The sequence below is a fragment of the Salmo trutta genome, chromosome 40 (assembly GCF_901001165.1).
Source record: "Salmo trutta chromosome 40, fSalTru1.1, whole genome shotgun sequence".
NCBI classification, from domain to species: Eukaryota; Metazoa; Chordata; class Actinopteri; order Salmoniformes; family Salmonidae; genus Salmo; species Salmo trutta.
In genome coordinates, this window is record NC_042996.1 from 2,556,393 (window position 1) to 2,573,300 (window position 16,908).

Below are 16,908 nucleotides of genomic sequence, written 5' to 3' on the forward strand. Positions count from 1 at the left end.
TCTTGATCACGTTGAGGGAGAGGTTGTTGTCCTTGCACCACACTGTCAGGTCTCTGACCTCCTCCCTATACGCTGTCTCATTGTTATTGGTGATCAGGCCTACCACTGTTCTGTCATTGGCAAACATAATGATGGTGTTGGAGTCGTGCCTGGCCATGCAGTCATGAGTGAACAGGGAGAACAGAAGGGGACTGAGCACGCACCCCTGAGGGGCCCCCATGTTGAGGATCAGCGTGACAGATGTGTTGTTACCTACCCTTACCACCTGGGGGGAGGCCAGTCAGGAAGTCCAGGATCCAGTTGCAGAGGGAGGTATTTAGTCCCAGGGTCCTTAGCTTAGTGATGAGCTTTGAGGGCACTATGGTGTTGAACGCTGAGCTGTAGTCAATGAATAGCATTCTCACATAGGTGTTCCTTTTGTCCATGTGTGAAAGGGCAGTGTGGAGTGTAATAGAGATTGCATTATCTATGGATCTATTTGGGCGGTATGCAAATTGGAGTGGGTCTAGGGTTGCTGGGATAATGGTGTTGATGTGAGCCATGACCAGCCTTTCAAAGCATTTCATGACTACAGACGTGAGTGCTACGGGTCAGTAGTCATTTAGGCAGGTTATCTTAGTGTTCTTGGACACAGGGACTATGGAGGTCTGCTTGAAACATGTTGGTAATACAGACTCAGACAGGGAGAGGTTGAAAATGTCAGTGAAGACACTTGCCAGTTGGTAAGTACATGCTCGAAGTACACGTCCTGGTAATCCGTCTGGCCCTGCGGCCTTGTGAATGTTGATCTGTTTAAAGGTCTTATCCACATCGGCTGCGGAGAGTGTGATCATACAGTCGCCCGGAAAAGCTGGTTCTCTCATGCATGTGTCAGTGTTACTTGCCTCGAAGCGAGCATAGAAGTTATTTAGCTTGTCTGGTAGGCTTGTGTCACTGGGCAGCTCTCGGCTGTGCTTCCCTTTGTAGTCTGTAATAGTTTGCAAGCCCTGCTACATCCGACGTGTGTCAGAGCCTGGGTAGTACAATTCGGTCTTAGTCCTGTATTGACTCTTTGCCTGTTTGATGGTTCGTTGGAGGTCATAGCGAGATTTCTTATAAGCTTCCGGGTTAGAGTCCCACTCTGTAATCCATGGCTTCTGGTTGGGTATGTACGCACAGTCACTGTGGGGACGACGTCATCGATGCACTTATTGATGAAGCAAGTGACTGATGTGGGGTACTCCTCAATGCCATCGTAAGAATCCTTAAACATATTCCAATCTGTGCTAGCAAAGCAGTCCTGTAGTTTAGCATCTGCTTCATCTGACCACTTTTTTTATAGACTGAGTCACTGGTGATTCATGCTTTAATTTTTAATTGATTGCACATAAAGGAAGATTTCTACATGATAGAGTGCTTGCTTTGTTATCTAACTGATAGTGTGTCCTGACTGTCATCCTGTGAACCCCGTTCATTGCTGCTTGCAGCTATATTATTTGAAATTATTTTTTAGGAATCAATTTCAAGCACACAGGAAATAGACAGACTAAATAAACAAAGAGTATATGAAAAATTTAGAACATAACTACCAGGGGAGCGAATAGTAAAACGTAATAATAAAGTACATTCAATCCAAAACCTTTGAAAAAGTTACATACATTCATGGTCTTCACAGCTTTTTTAACTAGAGGAGGAAATGGTTTTCAAGTGTTGTACAATTTCATTCTTAAAGATGATAAACAATTGTTTTCTATTCATACATTTACAATTATAGCTACATTTGTAAATGTATATTTATGAAAATGACATTTTACTAATCATAATGACATGGCAAATGCTGGTGGGCTGTGTTACATGCTCATTACGGCAGCTCACTAAATATTCGCACTTGCGCAATAGCCATGTCACAAATAACCAACATGGCGACGTCCTTACAGCGCCTTACCTCCGCTGGGAGATATCTTGTAAAACGGAATTTATTGAAGACTAATGTCTTAACCAGGGTAAGTCTCGATATCCAGAAGGGTGACAATTTTAGCCTGTAAACCTTGGTAGAATTATCAATAACAGATACTTAGCTAACTATAGAAGCTAAATAAGAGGGATATCTAGGCAGCATTGCCTGTGTTCTGCAGGTCCTGAAGCTTGGATGAAGTAGAATAATTCATTCTAGTGATAATTGACTGCGTGTGAAATGATCATACAACTTACTTTAAACCAGTAGCATTACCTAGATATTTTTTTTCATAGTCTAGACTAGAATAAACTGTAATGCCCAACCAAGTAAAACTTGCAAATGCTATCAACGTTCTCCTGTAGCTAGCTAGTACCGGTAGTCGCTAATAGCACTCACCCTTCTCATTGCAGTCCATAGTTGGATCACACAGACTATTGGCTACACAGGCCGCCAACCAAGTGATGTTAAATGTCCCTGAAACCAAGGTTACCACCTTAGAAAATGGACTACGTGTTGCATCTGAGGATTCCGGTCTTTCGACTTGCACAGTGAGTAACAGAGCCCCTCCCACTGTTTAAGTACAATCTGTCTACTAAACAGTAGTGTGCTGAAGTCGGATGTGATCAATTGGTGCCTTGCAGGTTGGTCTCTGGATAGACGCAGGGAGTCGTTATGAGAATGAGAGGAACAATGGCACTGCTCATTTCTTGGAACACATGGCCTTCAAGGTTCGATGACAAGTGCTACATCTACTGCAAATCGCAACCAATGTTCCATTACCAACTTTGATACCGTTTGACATGTCTGTTCATCTGTGTTGTGCGTCTGGCAGGGTACAAGGAAGCGCTCCCAGCTTGACCTGGAGCTGGAGATTGAAAATATGGGGGCCCATCTGAATGCTTACACCTCAAGGGAGCAGACTGTGTATTACGCCAAAGCATTCACAAAGGACCTTCCCAGAGGTATGACCACTGACTGTATAGAGATTTGCGCCACTGTTTTGTCATTGAACTGTGTGTGGCCACAGATGGATAGTGGACATTTTGCTATAAGAAATGAAGAATCTTCGGTGTTGCGGAAACTGTTTATAATGCTCCCCCTCCCTTGTCCTCCAGCGGTAGAGATCCTGGCAGACATCATCCAGAACAGCACATTGGGGGGAGCAGAGATCGAGCGAGAGCGAGGGGTCATCCTCCGTGAGATGCAGGAAGTAGAGACCAACCTGCAGGAAGTGGTGTTTGATTACCTCCACGCCACAGCTTATCAAGCCACTGCGCTGGGCAGAACCATCCTGGGCCCTACGGAGAACATAAAGTAGGACTCTGTCTCACCTGCCTCAGCTGGGGCCTGGGTTCATTACAGCACAGAATGGGAAATGTTTTGCAACCGAAAAAAAAAAAAATCTGCATTCCTTATTGGACCAGGAAGCTTTGTCCCACTTGGATTGTCTGTTTTCTTCTGTTTTGTGCCTAATGAACATAAACCAGCTCACGAGAGAACAATGTTAACATAGAAATGTACTGTGCAGAACAGGTATGATTGCCTGTCATACTGAACAGGGCATCCGGTTAACTGTATTCATTACCTTTAAATCTGCAATGTTGTGAATTACTCACTACTGAATAATATACCCCTAGACTTGGTTATTCCTGTCAACTAGTTAACGGTCATCTCCGACCAGTTTGCTTCATAGGGGATATGCAGTGCCATTTCTGCTGTCTGTGTTTATAGAACAATAAACAGAGGAGACCTTGTTGAATACATCACTACTCACTACAAAGGACCGAGAATAGTGTTGGCTGCTGCTGGAGGTAGGTTCTCTCGTCTTAAAGAGACATTTTAAAAATGTTCCAGCACCATCCCAACATTTGAAAATGGCGTGCTTATGTTTTGTAGTATTAAAGATAAGTGTTTCCAATGACATCAACCAATTAATAGGCAATGCCTACGCAATTGGTCAAAATCACACAATGTACACACTGTCATTGAGAAATAGAATCCATGGAAGATATTTTGTGCTAACATTGTCTTTTGAACAGGGGTTTCACACAATGAATTGATAGATTTGGCCAAGTACCACTTTGGGAATCTTCCTGCCAGATACAAGGGAGAGGCGCCAACTTTCCCACAATGTGACTTTACTGGAAGTGAGGTGAGATTGAAGGCCCTTAATGTTTATCTCCAACAGAGGCAAAGTGCAAACTTGCTCCCCATGGGTAATTCCATGTTAAGTGACTCAGATGTCAAACTATGCACAAAGAAATGTTTACAAAAACACATTTACTTGAACAGTGCAAATGCAAAGTTTGGTAAGTGTTTTTGTAAAATGTTCAAAGTAGTCCTTGTGCATAAAGTTATGGTTTGTTTAACTTTGCAGTATTGGTTTTTGTTTGACATGAAATGAGTCACTTACTGTGGAATTTCCCCTTGTATATTGGCCAATTTGATTACATTGTTAGCATATTGGACAATTGATTTCATTGTTGTTGGTTAGATCCGAGTTCGTGATGACAAGATGCCCCTGGCACACATTGCCATTGCTGTGGAAGCAGTGGGCTGGTCGCACCCCGATACCATTCCCCTTATGGTGGCAAACACACTCATCGGCAACTGGGACCGCTCCTTTGGTGGGGGTGTGGTAAGTTCTCATTCATGTTCCCAGGCACCGGGACTCCTTCCAGGTCGATTCCTCCTCTTACCATCTGTGTATTGACCTTTGCCAGAATCTCTCCAGCAAGCTGGCGCAGATGGCGTGCCAGGGCAACCTGTGCCACAGCTTCCAGTCTTTCAACACCTGTTACACCGACACAGGCCTGTGGGGACTCTACATGGTGTGTGAGCCTGGCACCATCAACGAGATGATGCACTTCGCCCAGCTGGAATGGTGAGCACTGACTGAGCCCAGCTGTCACCTGAGTGGGCAGTCAAACCAAGCTGGCCTGGTTATGCTGGAACAGGGCTGAAAAGGACAATGTAAAAAAAATCTGGCCCAGCATAGTTTGGGTCAGCACGGTAGTGTGAAAGGGGGTTGCCGCTCAGTTCATGACTTCTGTCCAGTAAATTTGACTGACGTTTACTTTTGTTTACCTCAGGATGTCACTCTGCACTAGTGTTACTGAGAGCCAAGTTGCAAGAGCCAAGAACCTCCTCAAGACAAACATGCTTTTGCATCTTGACGGTAAGGCCACGTGATCAGGGTTTGAATTACCAATGGACTTTTGGGGGTACCCAGTTTCTGCGGGCACATTGACATTTCAATTCTTATGGAGGTATTTAGCCAGCCCCTTTAATTCAAACCCTGCCAATGATCATAATAAATTGTGTAAAATCAAATTGACCTTTTTCTAGGATCCACCCCCATCTGTGAGGACATCGGCAGACAGATGCTTTGTTACAGCCGTAGGATCCCTCTGCATGAACTGGAGGCCAGAATCGATGTGAGTAAATGAATGTTGATGCCAAATGTAAGCTGTGATTAACATAGCAGAGACACTTGTGGACTGTATTGGGAAATTGCAGTGTCTTTATTTGAAATATTTTATGTCCCTCGAAGGCCATAGATGCAAAGACCATCAAGGACGTGTGTACAAAATACATCTATGACAAATCGCCTGCCATCGCAGCAGTCGGTACGTTGTGATTTCTATTCTTATTGACATCGAGAACAGATTCTAATTCTTTCTGTGTACTTGCATTTTCCCCCCTTCCAAATTAAGGCCATTAGGGGTCGTCAAACAAAGTTATGCAATTTCAGCTACAAATATACACACTTCATTTGTTGCCAAAACAATACATACAATATTGCACTCAGTCAAGACCTTACCTAGTCTGCTGTGCTGCTAGGTCAGAACAGTGGAATTGAACTGTTGAAGGTTGACTACTTACAAAACTGGTGTGGTATAAAGAGCATTCAGTACATTTCCCTCTTGTTTCAGGACCAATTGAGCAGCTCCCAGACTACAACCGAATTCGCAGTGGGATGTACTGGATGAGAACCTGAGAATTGGCGCTCTTTAGATACTTAGGAAAGTTAATAACAGCGAGCAGCCAACTGTACAGTATATAAACATCAACTTTTACAGAGTTTAAGTTGTGGTTTCTTTACATTTTATTATAAAATAAAGACCAACACAATAACGTTAAAAGAACATAGGGCTGCTTGTCTTGTCATTTTTTGCTTTTACTGCTAACTTGTTCCTGGGCGGCCTTCTTGGCTTTGACCATCTCCACCAGTTCCTGTAGAGGAGAGAACTAGCTTTAGGCAGGCATTCAATCTGATCAGCGGTAGATCCCTTTTTAAAAGGTCTCTTCCCATTGAGGCACTATGCAGCGTTTACTGTGAATTCGGGCTCCGCAAACATGGGAACGTTGCTTTTAAAAAGGTGGACTAAATGCTATCAGATTGTATCCCAGCCTTAAAATGCTGCCATCTAAATTGTACAGGGATTGTAACCACACACAGAAGGATCAACGATAAGGCCCAGCTTACCTTATATCTCTTCATACAGTCCTTCTTGGTACGTCCGGGCACAGCTGCAGCGATCTTCTCCCACCTCTCTGGGGTGCTGACGGGGTAAGTCTTCAAGGCCTGCTCTAGCAGCTTCTGCTCCTCAGTGGTCCAGGATGCAGTGTTGGCTTCAGCACCTGAAGCAGTGAGAATTAAAGAGGACAGTGAATGGCTAAGACTAGGAAACATCCAGAAAGAACCTGTAGTCACTACTAAACCCCCCCATATTGCTTAATCAGATCCTCAAGTGTAGAAAGTATGAGGTCAGTGACAAAGTACTTTCAGTCATAGGTATAAATCCAATGGGCTTTTGTGCAAGCAAAAATTTACTAAATGACCACTCACCGTCAAATCTCTCAGAGGGCACTGCGTTGTCCACTGTCTGGGGCACGGCTGCATGCTCTTTGTTAAACTTCTCAAAAGCCTTCTTGTTAATCTCGTCTTTCTGCCCGGGTTCTGAAAAAGTGGCACTAAAGTCTCAAAAGTGTTTTGCAGAGAATCACACTGACAAAAACTCCACCAACTGGTGACATGACAGTTGCTCACCAAGCTTTTGTAAGTTCTTGGCTTTGTTGATGACATCTTTGGCTGTCCTTTTGATGCCACTGGTGGAGTGCAAGTTCATGTAGTTGGCAATGACTTCCCATCTATAGGATAGAAACAACAAAAGACTTAAAGTAAAAGCATGAAATCTGCAAGGCCATCTACACCAGCAGTGGAATGTTCAGCTTCATGAACAGAACACAGCCAAGTTCATTAGGCAAACATTGCAGATTGAAATGTCATGAATATTGAACTTGTACCATTTATAGCCTCACTGTACCATTGTTCAAATGAAAAAGTGTCTGTCTCCCATGAGCAGTGTCAATACAGAAATGTCATGAATAGAGTGGATTCCTTATTCTACATGCGAGAGGAAAGTTCGTTATGTATTTTTAGGCTTGTTTGTTCTACATATTTCTACTTCAACATTGTGCCCTGTTGAACGCAGCCTTGGGAGGGTACCTGGCGTTGGTTCCAGCAGGGAACAGGTTGACTGCTTTGATGAGCAGCGGGAGCTCTTCTTCATTCCAGCCCTTTCCTCCGCCCCCGCCTCCTCCGCTGGCCTGTACGGCAGTGCGAACAGCTTGCCTGGCCTGCACCTCCGCATCTTTCTCCTTTTGCAGCTGGGCATTCACCTCCTGCACCTGTACATACACACAAAAAACAATGTCAGTGGTACAGATGGAAGCTGTGTACCATATTTACACTCAGTCATCATGCGGTGCCATGCCAATGTGTGGTGGTCTCTACCTGCTTCTCCACCGCTACCTTGCCCTCCTCCTTTGAACCCGATGCCAATCCTTCATTCAGGGATTGCAGACTGGAGATAACAGTGGGAATCACTTTGAGTTCAACTCCAGATTTGTATAAAGTATTACCAATAAGGCAATTTCAATTAATATCCTTTACCTCACAAGCTCCAAACGGTCACAAAGTTTCTCCACATCTTCCATCATTTTCACACTATCAGATTCATTGTCACCAAAGTAATTCCAGTTCTTCAGGGGGAAACAAAAGAGGACAGAAAAATACTAAGATGAGTTGGGTACCTTAAACAGCATTACAATCTTGCCCACTAACCAGCAAATGTTAATTCATTCCCTGGAGAGAGGCCATCCCATTCAAGCAGCACCTTGCAAGTTGTCCTCAGTTTCTGCCTCTCTTTCTTGATGGCCTTCTTTTGGATCTCCTTCTCCTTCTTGGCCTGCTGGGCAACCAGTTTGGCCTCCTCTTCCTCCTTCTCTTTGGCCAGCCGTGCAGCATCCAGCTCTGCCTGCCGAGCCTGATACCAACAGTCAAACGCATTGAAGTCTATGCAGAAACAATCTGGACACAAGGGAGGCAAGATTAAAACAAAATGGATGTTCTAATGTGTCGGACTGACCCGCTCCTTCTCCTCCTGCTCTTTCCTCTTGGCGTCTGCTTTGGCCTTCTTCTCATTCTCCTTTCTGGCCTTCTCATCATCTTTGAATTTCTTTATCCTGGGATCAAGGCTGTAGGCCGTGTCTTTCAACAGAAACGCACCCAAACAGTGTCATTCCATGAACCCATCTGCCAGGTATTTCAGTTTGGAGTTAGTCATTTTCTATTGTTCATGTAAGAACAGGTATACATGTCTAGTGGGCCTTACCAACAAGTGTCCGTAGTCTATTCATCTCTTCCTTCTTCCTGGTGGCTCTGGCTGCACGATTCTGCTTTTCAATCCATCTCCTCTCATCACGACTGAATTCAACAGATGAAAGCATACAAATTAGACACTACTGAGAATGGAAGACACAGGCAGCCTAGCGGTTAGAGCTCTGGGCCAGTAACCGAAAGGTCCCTGGTTCGAATCCCTGAGCTGACTATGTGAAAAAAAATAGGTTGATGTGCACTTGAGCAAGGCACTTAACCCTAATTTTCTCCAGAGGGGCACCGTACTATGGCTAACCCTGTAAAGCAACACATTCTACTGTACCTGGTGACAATAAAACATCTACAATACATAAATATAAGACAGTGCATTCCACATGGATTGTTTTGATATTACCCACCATGTTCTGATATTACTTACCATTCTGCCTTGTCCTTTTCCTCTTCATCCAAATAAGAAAACTCTCTCCATGAGTCAAAGTTGTACCTTGATTGACATTATGAATGGGAAACAAATTCACAATTAAAATAAATGAAGAAATATCAAAATATAACAACATTGTGAGAAGTTGCTATACACCACATGTCTAAAATAAGTTCCAAATTCTGAATTTCTTTGGCTGAAAGGATGGATGAGAAGGGCAGTAGTTCCCTTGTAGTTCAAAGTTTAAACTTAAAGGCATTTTACGCACAATGGCCAATGATGATGGCCAGTGACGGTCTTACTTACCAAACAGAATAAAAATTATCCACATCCTCAAAAGAGGAATCCATAGTGCCAAGTTTGGGCACGTGTTTTTTGGAAGACCACCGGGCATTTCTCTCAAAAATGGGAGCATACGCCTCAAAGAAGTTATCTTTGCCTTCGCCCTTTGAGGGCACAGCGTTGTCAAAGGTAGGATCTACACTGTCAAATGCTCTTCGCTTCACAGGATCTGACAGAATTTCTATAGCTGGTATGAGATAAAAACACAAAATATTATTGTTAATAGGAGCTGAAACAGAATGTTTAGCCTCATATGATAAGAGATAACATCTACTTTATTAGTCCACCAGATAGACATCTGTCTTCTGCTTTTATCCAACACCACCCCTCCCGATATACACACACAAACACACATTTGGTTACAGCAGAGGGCAGCTGCAGTGCCCAATGAGCAGTTAGGGGGTTACGTTTGTTGCTCAAGGGAACATTGGCAGTAGGTGGCACCTAAGATATTGATGCCAGCAACCCTCTGGTAAAACAATTCTATATTTCATACTATAATCATTGTATTTGTATACAGAGGGTGTACTGTGAGGTATAACACCTATATAAGACAATTATCCAAAGGGACTTCATTTTTTAAGATATTCATGTGATCCCTGCGAGATTTGAACAAACCATGACCTTGGCATTGCTGACAACGTTTTTCAATGTCCTTACCTTTAGTTATGCAGGTGAAGTAGTCACCGTCTCCTTCTACAATCTGCTCTCCCGCAGCTTTCCTTTTGTCAGGGTGATGCTTCAACACCATTGCCTTGTCTGTTGAAAAACAGACTTAATACACTGCAGTAAAACAAGCTGCTATTCTAACGAACTCTGGAAGTAATGCCAGAGAAACCTTATGGTTAACAAATATAATGTGGTTCAGAAGAGAACAGCACAAATGGAAATACTCACGGGCAGCTTTGATTTGTTTCTGTGTCGCCTTGTACCTCATATGAGCCAGTCCAAGGACTGCATAGTGATCTTGATTCTGAAAAGAGAAATGCCAAGGGGGAAGACATCCTTTACTACGTACTCCCTAAGGTAGAATTCAATACAGTGTTCCTAACGGTTCTGAAGTGAGGTCCCACTGATATAACGTCTAACTCAGTGGCAATCGGTGCCGTTTAAGATGAGGGAGGACGATTTCTATTACAGCATATTGGATGAGTGCCATTCATATTCCATTCACCCAGCTCAATATAACGTCAATAGGTTTAGGCCACTAGACGATACAACAATTTCCCCCATACCCATCATGAGGTCGCTACAACAGGTCAAGAGAAAAATTTGAGTAATGCAGAGTGACACATTTAATACCACCTTGCACACTTCTTGCCTGCATCTAGCTGATCTAGGCTGTAATCATTAGTCCAACAGTTGCAAACGAGTGTTTCGATTGGGCAAATTCTGGTATGTTTATCCCCGTTTCGTTTGTTTCCGTTTAAGAAATGATTTTCAATAGAATCGGTGGAATGAATACACCTGACTACCTTCCAGTCTTTGGGGTCCAGTGTTCTCAGCAAGGGAAAATCCTCCAGCTGCAGCTCTTCATCCTCAGATTCCTCAGACAGCTCTTCCTCTTCCTCAAGCTCCTGGAAGGAGGCCGATACATTCCTGTTCCTCCTCTTCAGAAAGGCCTCAAACCACCGACCAACAGGTTCCACCTCGATCTGCACTGAGGCTGAGGGAGAGAGCAGGGCAACCATTATCCCCTCCATCTGGCTGCATTCTCTAAACGGAGAATAACATTCTGCAACCTATCAAACAACTTCAATTCCCTTGATAACAAAACATAAATGTTGTATGAGTAAGTGTGAGCTAGAACTGTCAAATATCCTTTAATAAGTTGTGTTGTAAAAAAAAAAGGAAAAAAAGGACAAATGATCACTAAATGTCCACAAATTAACAAAAAAATGGCCATGTTAAGTGTTGTAGCTAGCTATGTGGGGCTACAGTATATGAACAAATCTGTGCAGCAGGTGCCTTTATTCAAAACTAAGATTCAGCAACAGCAAACACATGCACAACATCAATGCTGTCTCGCTCCTTAGTAATTTAGCTAGTTAGCGTAACGATTTTCATAGACAGTAACGTTAGCTAGCTAATAAGCTACAATGAGTATATTAACAATATGAATTAAATAACACTCCATACTAGTATGCGATAACTAGCTAACGTTAGCTGTTATCTGATATACCGGTAGTTAACTAGCAGAGTTGCTTGCTAGCTAGCTACATGATAGCGAATTGTGTCAGTATCAGAAGTATTTTCACTCTCACTCAATGCTTACCAGCAATGGCATTACAGTAGACGACTGTAACATCCCCTTCTAATGCTTCTATCAGCATACTGGAAAGGTCTGCTATAACATTCAGCTGTGAAATATATTCAGTTAAAATGTTTTCTAAAGTGCTAGTATGTCGCCCGGTTTTTCAGTGCACCACATGGGCCTGCTTTTACAAGTGCCTTACTGGGTAGACCTGGCTTACACTCTTATAATTCCGATATCACACATAGGATACCTTATGTTAAGTTCCTAAATAATAGTTTTAAATTTCAGAGACGATCTTCTCACAAACGACTGTTATACTAGTATTAAGTATGTCGCGTAAAAATGTTAAGAACATTCATAAATTTGAACAGATATTGGTTGTATAAAATACATTAAAAAAACTTTGGAACATTATGACAATGGGTCGTCAAATAAAGGTCCGATCTCGATTTCCGGTCAATTGTGCATAGCGGAAGTAACAAACCTGCTGTGTAATCCTTGTTGTGCTGAAGCACAAAATCTTCTAGTAAAACTTTATACACAGAATAACATTAGCAATGCCAGATTATTTGGGAGGCGATCAAAGGAAAATCAAAGATGTCAAAGAAGAGGAGGATAAACCTATCAGATGTATGTGATGATATTTTTGAGAACCACTGTTTATTAGCTAACGTTAGCTAGCTTAGTCAGTACGACAGTTAGCTATGATGGCTAATTTAAGTCATGCAATACATTGTCATGCACTGTGAATAGTTTAACAAAGATAACAATATGAGCTCGATAGGTACTTAACACAAATCAAACAAGCCACGGTGTTACGTGATCTTTACTAGTATGGCTTAATATCATTAGTTAGCCCTGGCTAGATAACTAGCTAGCTAGCTAAGGTTAGCTAGCCCTGGCTAATGAACACTTTGGCATTGTTGTTTTGGACACCTATGTCACAGTGGGTTCTTTAAATTATCAATTATACCTGGATGTAAAGACAAGCTATTACAATAATGATATGTGCCTATTTAATAGCTATGAATTGGTTGTTCGTGAATTATGTAAATTGTAATGCGTTTTTGCCCTCCAGCTTTGGATGAAGGAGACATTGCCTTATTGAAAACTTATGTGAGTATGAGCTAGTCTATACCTGTACATTAATTGATTGCTATTTTACATCTTGTAGGCCTAGCTACAATCATAATGACCCCTGTGCTGATGATGTCTAATGGTGTTGGGCAGACCAATTCATTTTCCAGTTATTACCTATTGATTAAAAGGTTGATTATCACTGATTGAAATGATCATTATCTGCTACAATAACTACATAGCCTACATTTCTTTGTATTGCTGGTTGTGTACAGGGCCAGAGCACCTACTCCAGACAGATTAAGCAAGTGGAAGATGACATCCAAAACCTGCTCAAGAAGATCAATGAACTAACCGGTAGGCAGCAATGTGATTTTTACGTAACATCCATGTGCATTATCACTCATTAAACATGTAGTGTATATTGAATAGGGATTACCTTGAGTATTCTACCCTCCCATGATGCTTGAAAATATTTAGAATGTGGCTTGCTTTTCCTTAGTGATAGCAGAACATCTGTTATTTGTTGCTTTCAAGTCTGACAGATAGCGTACGTGCACTAACCTCAGCTATCTAACAATGCAGGCATTAAGGAATCGGACACTGGCCTGGCTCCTCCTGCTCTATGGGATCTGGCTGCAGACAAACAGACTCTGCAGAGCGAGCAGCCTCTGCAGGTGGCAAGGTATGGCACTCTTAACAATTTACTGTATCTCACCAGCATCATTTAATAGATTGAACTGTATTTAAAAACAATGCATATTTTTTATTAGGTTTTGTTTTCTAGTTTGAGCTAAACACCCACATGCTTGTTGTATTCTGTTGTGGCAGATGCACAAAGATCATCAACGCTGACTCTGAAGACCCAAAGTACATCATCAATGTGAAGCAGTTTGCCAAGTTTGTGGTGGACCTGAGTGACCAGGTGGCCCCCACTGACATAGAGGAGGGTATGAGAGTCGGGTAAGGATGAAGGGTGATATCTCTTGCTCCAATAAGAATCACGTGTGCCGATGTCCAATATTGCATTGGTACAGTATTATTGTTAGATACTTAAGTCTCCTGTGTTCATCTTTTAGTGTGGATAGAAACAAGTACCAGATCCACATTCCTCTGCCTCCCAAGATTGACCCCACAGTCACTATGATGCAGGTAAGACGTGACACAACCGCTTGATCTCAATTCAAGATCTGTTTCCTCACCTTCATCTGCACCGATTGGAAAAGTACTTGACGGGTGAAAAAAAATATGGTGGAAACTCATCCTTAGGTTGGCTTTCACCTGGTCAGCGCTTTCAGATCAGTGCAAAGAAGGCCAACATCTGTTTTGAGAAAGGAGTTTTATTTATTAGGGCAGACAGTAGCAAAGCTTTTTGCAACAGGAAAAAAAGAAATGTTTCTTCTTGTTCAAGTTCTGGGGTGTAATCATTAGCCCAAAACATTTTTGCTACTGAAACTGTTTACTGCAAACGAAAAATTGTTTGCAGCAGAGTTTCTATTGGACAAATTCAGGTAGGTCCCTCCCCCTTTGGTTCAGTTTGGTTCCTAGTGAATACACCTCAAGTAGTGCCTCCCTAATAGTCAGTTTATTGCTTGGTGCCTAATGTTTACGACCATGGCCTGAAATAAGGATACTTGTCAACGTAATGTAGCTACCTGAACTAACAGCAACGTCTCCCCCTGTCCACTAGGTGGAAGAGAAGCCTGATGTGACCTACAGTGATGTGGGTGGATGTAAAGAGCAGATTGAGAAGCTCAGGGAGGTGGTGGAGACTCCACTGCTCCATGTAAGTGTTCCTATAGTCTCAATTTGTCATTTATAATCACTACCGAATATCACAATATGTATAAACTATACATTTGTGACATTTAAATAAGGTATCAATAAATAAGGCAATAAAAACATGGGTGAGTGCCCTCAGATTTCCTGCATTTGTGGCAGGGTTATTAGACATCTCGTACACTTAAAACATATTGGATCCTTTGTACCTCTGCTGATGTCTCCTCTCGTTGTCTGTTCTGCTTTCAGCCCGAGAGGTTTGTCAACCTGGGTATTGAGCCCCCGAAGGGGGTTCTGCTGTTCGGCCCACCCGGTACAGGTAAAACCCTGTGTGCCAGAGCCGTAGCCAACCGCACCGATGCCTGCTTCATCAGGGTCATCGGCTCAGAGCTGGTCCAGAAATACGTGGGAGAGGTGAGTCACAATGCTGGAGGGTGAAGTTGCCCCCAGACACTGATCTTGGGTCAATTTAGAATTTCCCCCAGTAATGGTTAATGTTAGGATTGGAGGATGGGAAGCTGATCCTAGATCTGTATATAGGGGAAACTTCAACCCTGAGCGAGTCACAATCAAGTTGTATTGAATTGATTTGAACTCAGGATAATGGAGAATTAACTGAAGAATGTGGTCCTGAATCAGTGTGAGCTTACCTTGTTCTCTGTGCTTGTTTCTCTTCCTCAGGGTGCCAGAATGGTGCGGGAGCTTTTCGAGATGGCCAGAACCAAGAAGGCATGCCTCATCTTCTTCGACGAAATTGACGCTATTGGAGGTCAGCACTTAAAAAAAAAAAATGTAAACAAATTTGTGTACTGATTTAAATGCAAGACAGCTCTGTAAAATAACACATTTATGCATTTCACAAGAAGTGGTAGTAAGTAGCCTTATCTGAGCCAGAACAGCCCATAGGGCAGGAGGCAGCTTGACGTGCACAGGGTGCTCGTCTTGTCACCAGAAATAGTAGCCCTGTCTGTTGTGCCTCGACTTACATGTGGGTTGTCTTGTTTTGTAGGGGCCCGTTTTGACGACGGAGCCGGTGGGGACAATGAGGTCCAGAGGACCATGCTGGAGCTCATCAACCAGCTGGACGGCTTCGACCCCAGGGGGAACATCAAGGTTCTGATGGCCACCAACCGGCCCGACACCCTGGACCCGGCCCTCATGAGGCCCGGGCGACTGGACCGGAAGATTGAGTTCAGCCTGCCAGACCTGGAGGTGAATACCACGTCTGATTAGAACGGGAGTAACTCTGACCTCTGACTCCAGTCCCTAATGGCACCCTATTCCCTTTGGATCCTGGTCTAAAGTAGTGCACTATATTAGGGAATAGTGTGCCATTTGGCTGGTCAAAAGTAGTGCACTATATTAGGGAACAGGGTGCCATTTGGCTGGTCAAAAGTAGTGCACTATATTAGGGAATAGTGTGCCATTTGGCTGGTCAAAAGTTGTGCACTATATTAGGGAACAGGGTGCCATTTGGCTGGTCAAAAGTTGTGCACTATATTAGGGAATAGTGTGCCATTTGGCTGGTCAAAAGTTGTACACTATATTAGGGAATAGTGTGCCATTTGGCTGGTCAAAAGTAGTGCACTATGAGGGAACAGTGCCATTTGGAACGTAGCCTCTGACTCCACCCTGACTTGGTGAATATGCAGAGGAATAGATTACATCATTAAAGGTGGTAATAAAAAATCCATGAAGATGAATGAGAAGTGAATGAAGTTAGCTGCCAACAATTATTCCTACTGGATGAATAGTGAAGATGTGATTGGGTTGAGATTTACTCCTCAGTTTGAATGCAGAGTGGCGCTGGCAGTGTGGTAAAGAATGTCTTGTTTCAGGGTCGTACTCACATCTTCAAGATCCATGCCCGGTCCATGAGCGTGGAGAGAGACATTCGCTTCGAGCTGCTGGCTCGTCTCTGTCCCAACAGCACAGGTAAGATGACCCGACACCATGTTGTTCCGGTGATGCAACACAAGGGGGCGCCACTATTTTTAGTAATTGACATGTAAAAAGGTTGCGTTGGAATTCTCTACCCTGCACTCTCTACTGCAGCCCAATGACAGGCTCCAACCATGTAAAGCCATATTTGGGATGCAAGGTAGTCAATCTGAAACAATCACACCGTTTGTTTTGTCCTATCAGGTGCCGAGATTCGCAGCGTGTGCACGGAGGCGGGTATGTTTGCCATCCGCGCCCGCCGGAAGATCGCCACTGAGAAGGACTTCCTGGAGGCGGTCAACAAGGTCATCAAGTCCTACGCCAAGTTCAGCGCCACCCCGAGATACATGACCTACAACTAAACAGCACCGTCTACATCTGGGCTTGTTTCCCAAGAGGCTGGGAGTCCATGCTCATTTTCTGTCCTTCAACATTACCTACACAATTAAAGTTTATTCCAGTTTGGACGT

General features: G+C 43.2%; 3 protein-coding genes across 3 annotated transcripts; 2 read left to right on the plus strand and 1 right to left on the minus strand.

Annotated features, from left to right (window-relative positions):
* The first annotated feature begins 1,882 nt into the window (after nucleotides 1-1,882).
* LOC115180252 (mitochondrial-processing peptidase subunit beta) lies at nucleotides 1,883-6,088 on the plus strand. The gene is made up of 13 exons (XM_029742193.1): nucleotides 1,883-1,982; nucleotides 2,347-2,484; nucleotides 2,578-2,664; nucleotides 2,769-2,898; nucleotides 3,052-3,250; nucleotides 3,668-3,747; nucleotides 3,976-4,088; nucleotides 4,431-4,574; nucleotides 4,660-4,820; nucleotides 5,029-5,114; nucleotides 5,285-5,373; nucleotides 5,490-5,565; nucleotides 5,872-6,088. The coding sequence occupies exons 1-13, from the start codon at nucleotides 1,899-1,901 to the stop codon at nucleotides 5,934-5,936; spliced, it is 1,452 nt and encodes a 483-aa protein (XP_029598053.1). The 5' UTR covers nucleotides 1,883-1,898; the 3' UTR covers nucleotides 5,937-6,088.
* Nucleotides 5,435-11,838, minus strand: LOC115180251 (dnaJ homolog subfamily C member 2). The gene is made up of 16 exons (XM_029742192.1): nucleotides 11,660-11,838; nucleotides 10,860-11,050; nucleotides 10,282-10,357; nucleotides 10,045-10,143; nucleotides 9,349-9,571; nucleotides 9,040-9,105; nucleotides 8,617-8,708; nucleotides 8,371-8,492; nucleotides 8,119-8,268; nucleotides 7,896-7,984; nucleotides 7,737-7,806; nucleotides 7,449-7,630; nucleotides 6,990-7,090; nucleotides 6,789-6,899; nucleotides 6,426-6,580; nucleotides 5,435-6,172 (listed from the first exon to the last, which is right to left on the minus strand). The coding sequence occupies exons 1-16, from the start codon at nucleotides 11,715-11,717 to the stop codon at nucleotides 6,104-6,106; spliced, it is 1,854 nt and encodes a 617-aa protein (XP_029598052.1). The 5' UTR covers nucleotides 11,718-11,838; the 3' UTR covers nucleotides 5,435-6,103.
* Nucleotides 11,839-12,075: 237 nt separating this feature from the next.
* LOC115180253 (26S proteasome regulatory subunit 7) lies at nucleotides 12,076-16,901 on the plus strand. Its single transcript, XM_029742194.1, has 12 exons — nucleotides 12,076-12,271; nucleotides 12,720-12,757; nucleotides 12,994-13,075; nucleotides 13,304-13,403; nucleotides 13,550-13,681; nucleotides 13,798-13,870; nucleotides 14,409-14,504; nucleotides 14,747-14,911; nucleotides 15,179-15,266; nucleotides 15,507-15,709; nucleotides 16,336-16,432; nucleotides 16,643-16,901. Exons 1-12 carry the CDS (start codon nucleotides 12,199-12,201, stop codon nucleotides 16,798-16,800), a joined length of 1,305 nt encoding a protein of 434 aa, XP_029598054.1. The 5' UTR covers nucleotides 12,076-12,198; the 3' UTR covers nucleotides 16,801-16,901.
* The last annotated feature ends 7 nt before the right edge of the window (nucleotides 16,902-16,908 follow it).

Coding starts and splice junctions, on each gene's coding strand:
- LOC115180252 (XM_029742193.1), top strand. CDS start 1,899: ATGGCGACGTCCTTACAGCGCCTTACCTCCGCTGGGAGATATCTTGTA. Junction 2,899..3,051: donor CACAAAGGACCTTCCCAGAG/GTATGACCACTG, acceptor CTTGTCCTCCAG/CGGTAGAGATCCTGGCAGAC. Junction 5,566..5,871: donor GCCTGCCATCGCAGCAGTCG/GTACGTTGTGAT, acceptor CTCTTGTTTCAG/GACCAATTGAGCAGCTCCCA.
- LOC115180251 (XM_029742192.1), bottom strand. CDS start 11,717: ATGCTGATAGAAGCATTAGAAGGGGATGTTACAGTCGTCTACTGTAAT. Junction 7,985..8,118: donor AACTGAGGACAACTTGCAAG/GTGCTGCTTGAA, acceptor TTCCCCCTGAAG/AACTGGAATTACTTTGGTGA. Junction 7,807..7,895: donor GACCGTTTGGAGCTTGTGAG/GTAAAGGATATT, acceptor TGTTATCTCCAG/TCTGCAATCCCTGAATGAAG.
- LOC115180253 (XM_029742194.1), top strand. CDS start 12,199: ATGCCAGATTATTTGGGAGGCGATCAAAGGAAAATCAAAGATGTCAAA. Junction 13,682..13,797: donor GAGGAGGGTATGAGAGTCGG/GTAAGGATGAAG, acceptor TTCATCTTTTAG/TGTGGATAGAAACAAGTACC. Junction 14,912..15,178: donor TCCAGAAATACGTGGGAGAG/GTGAGTCACAAT, acceptor TCTCTTCCTCAG/GGTGCCAGAATGGTGCGGGA.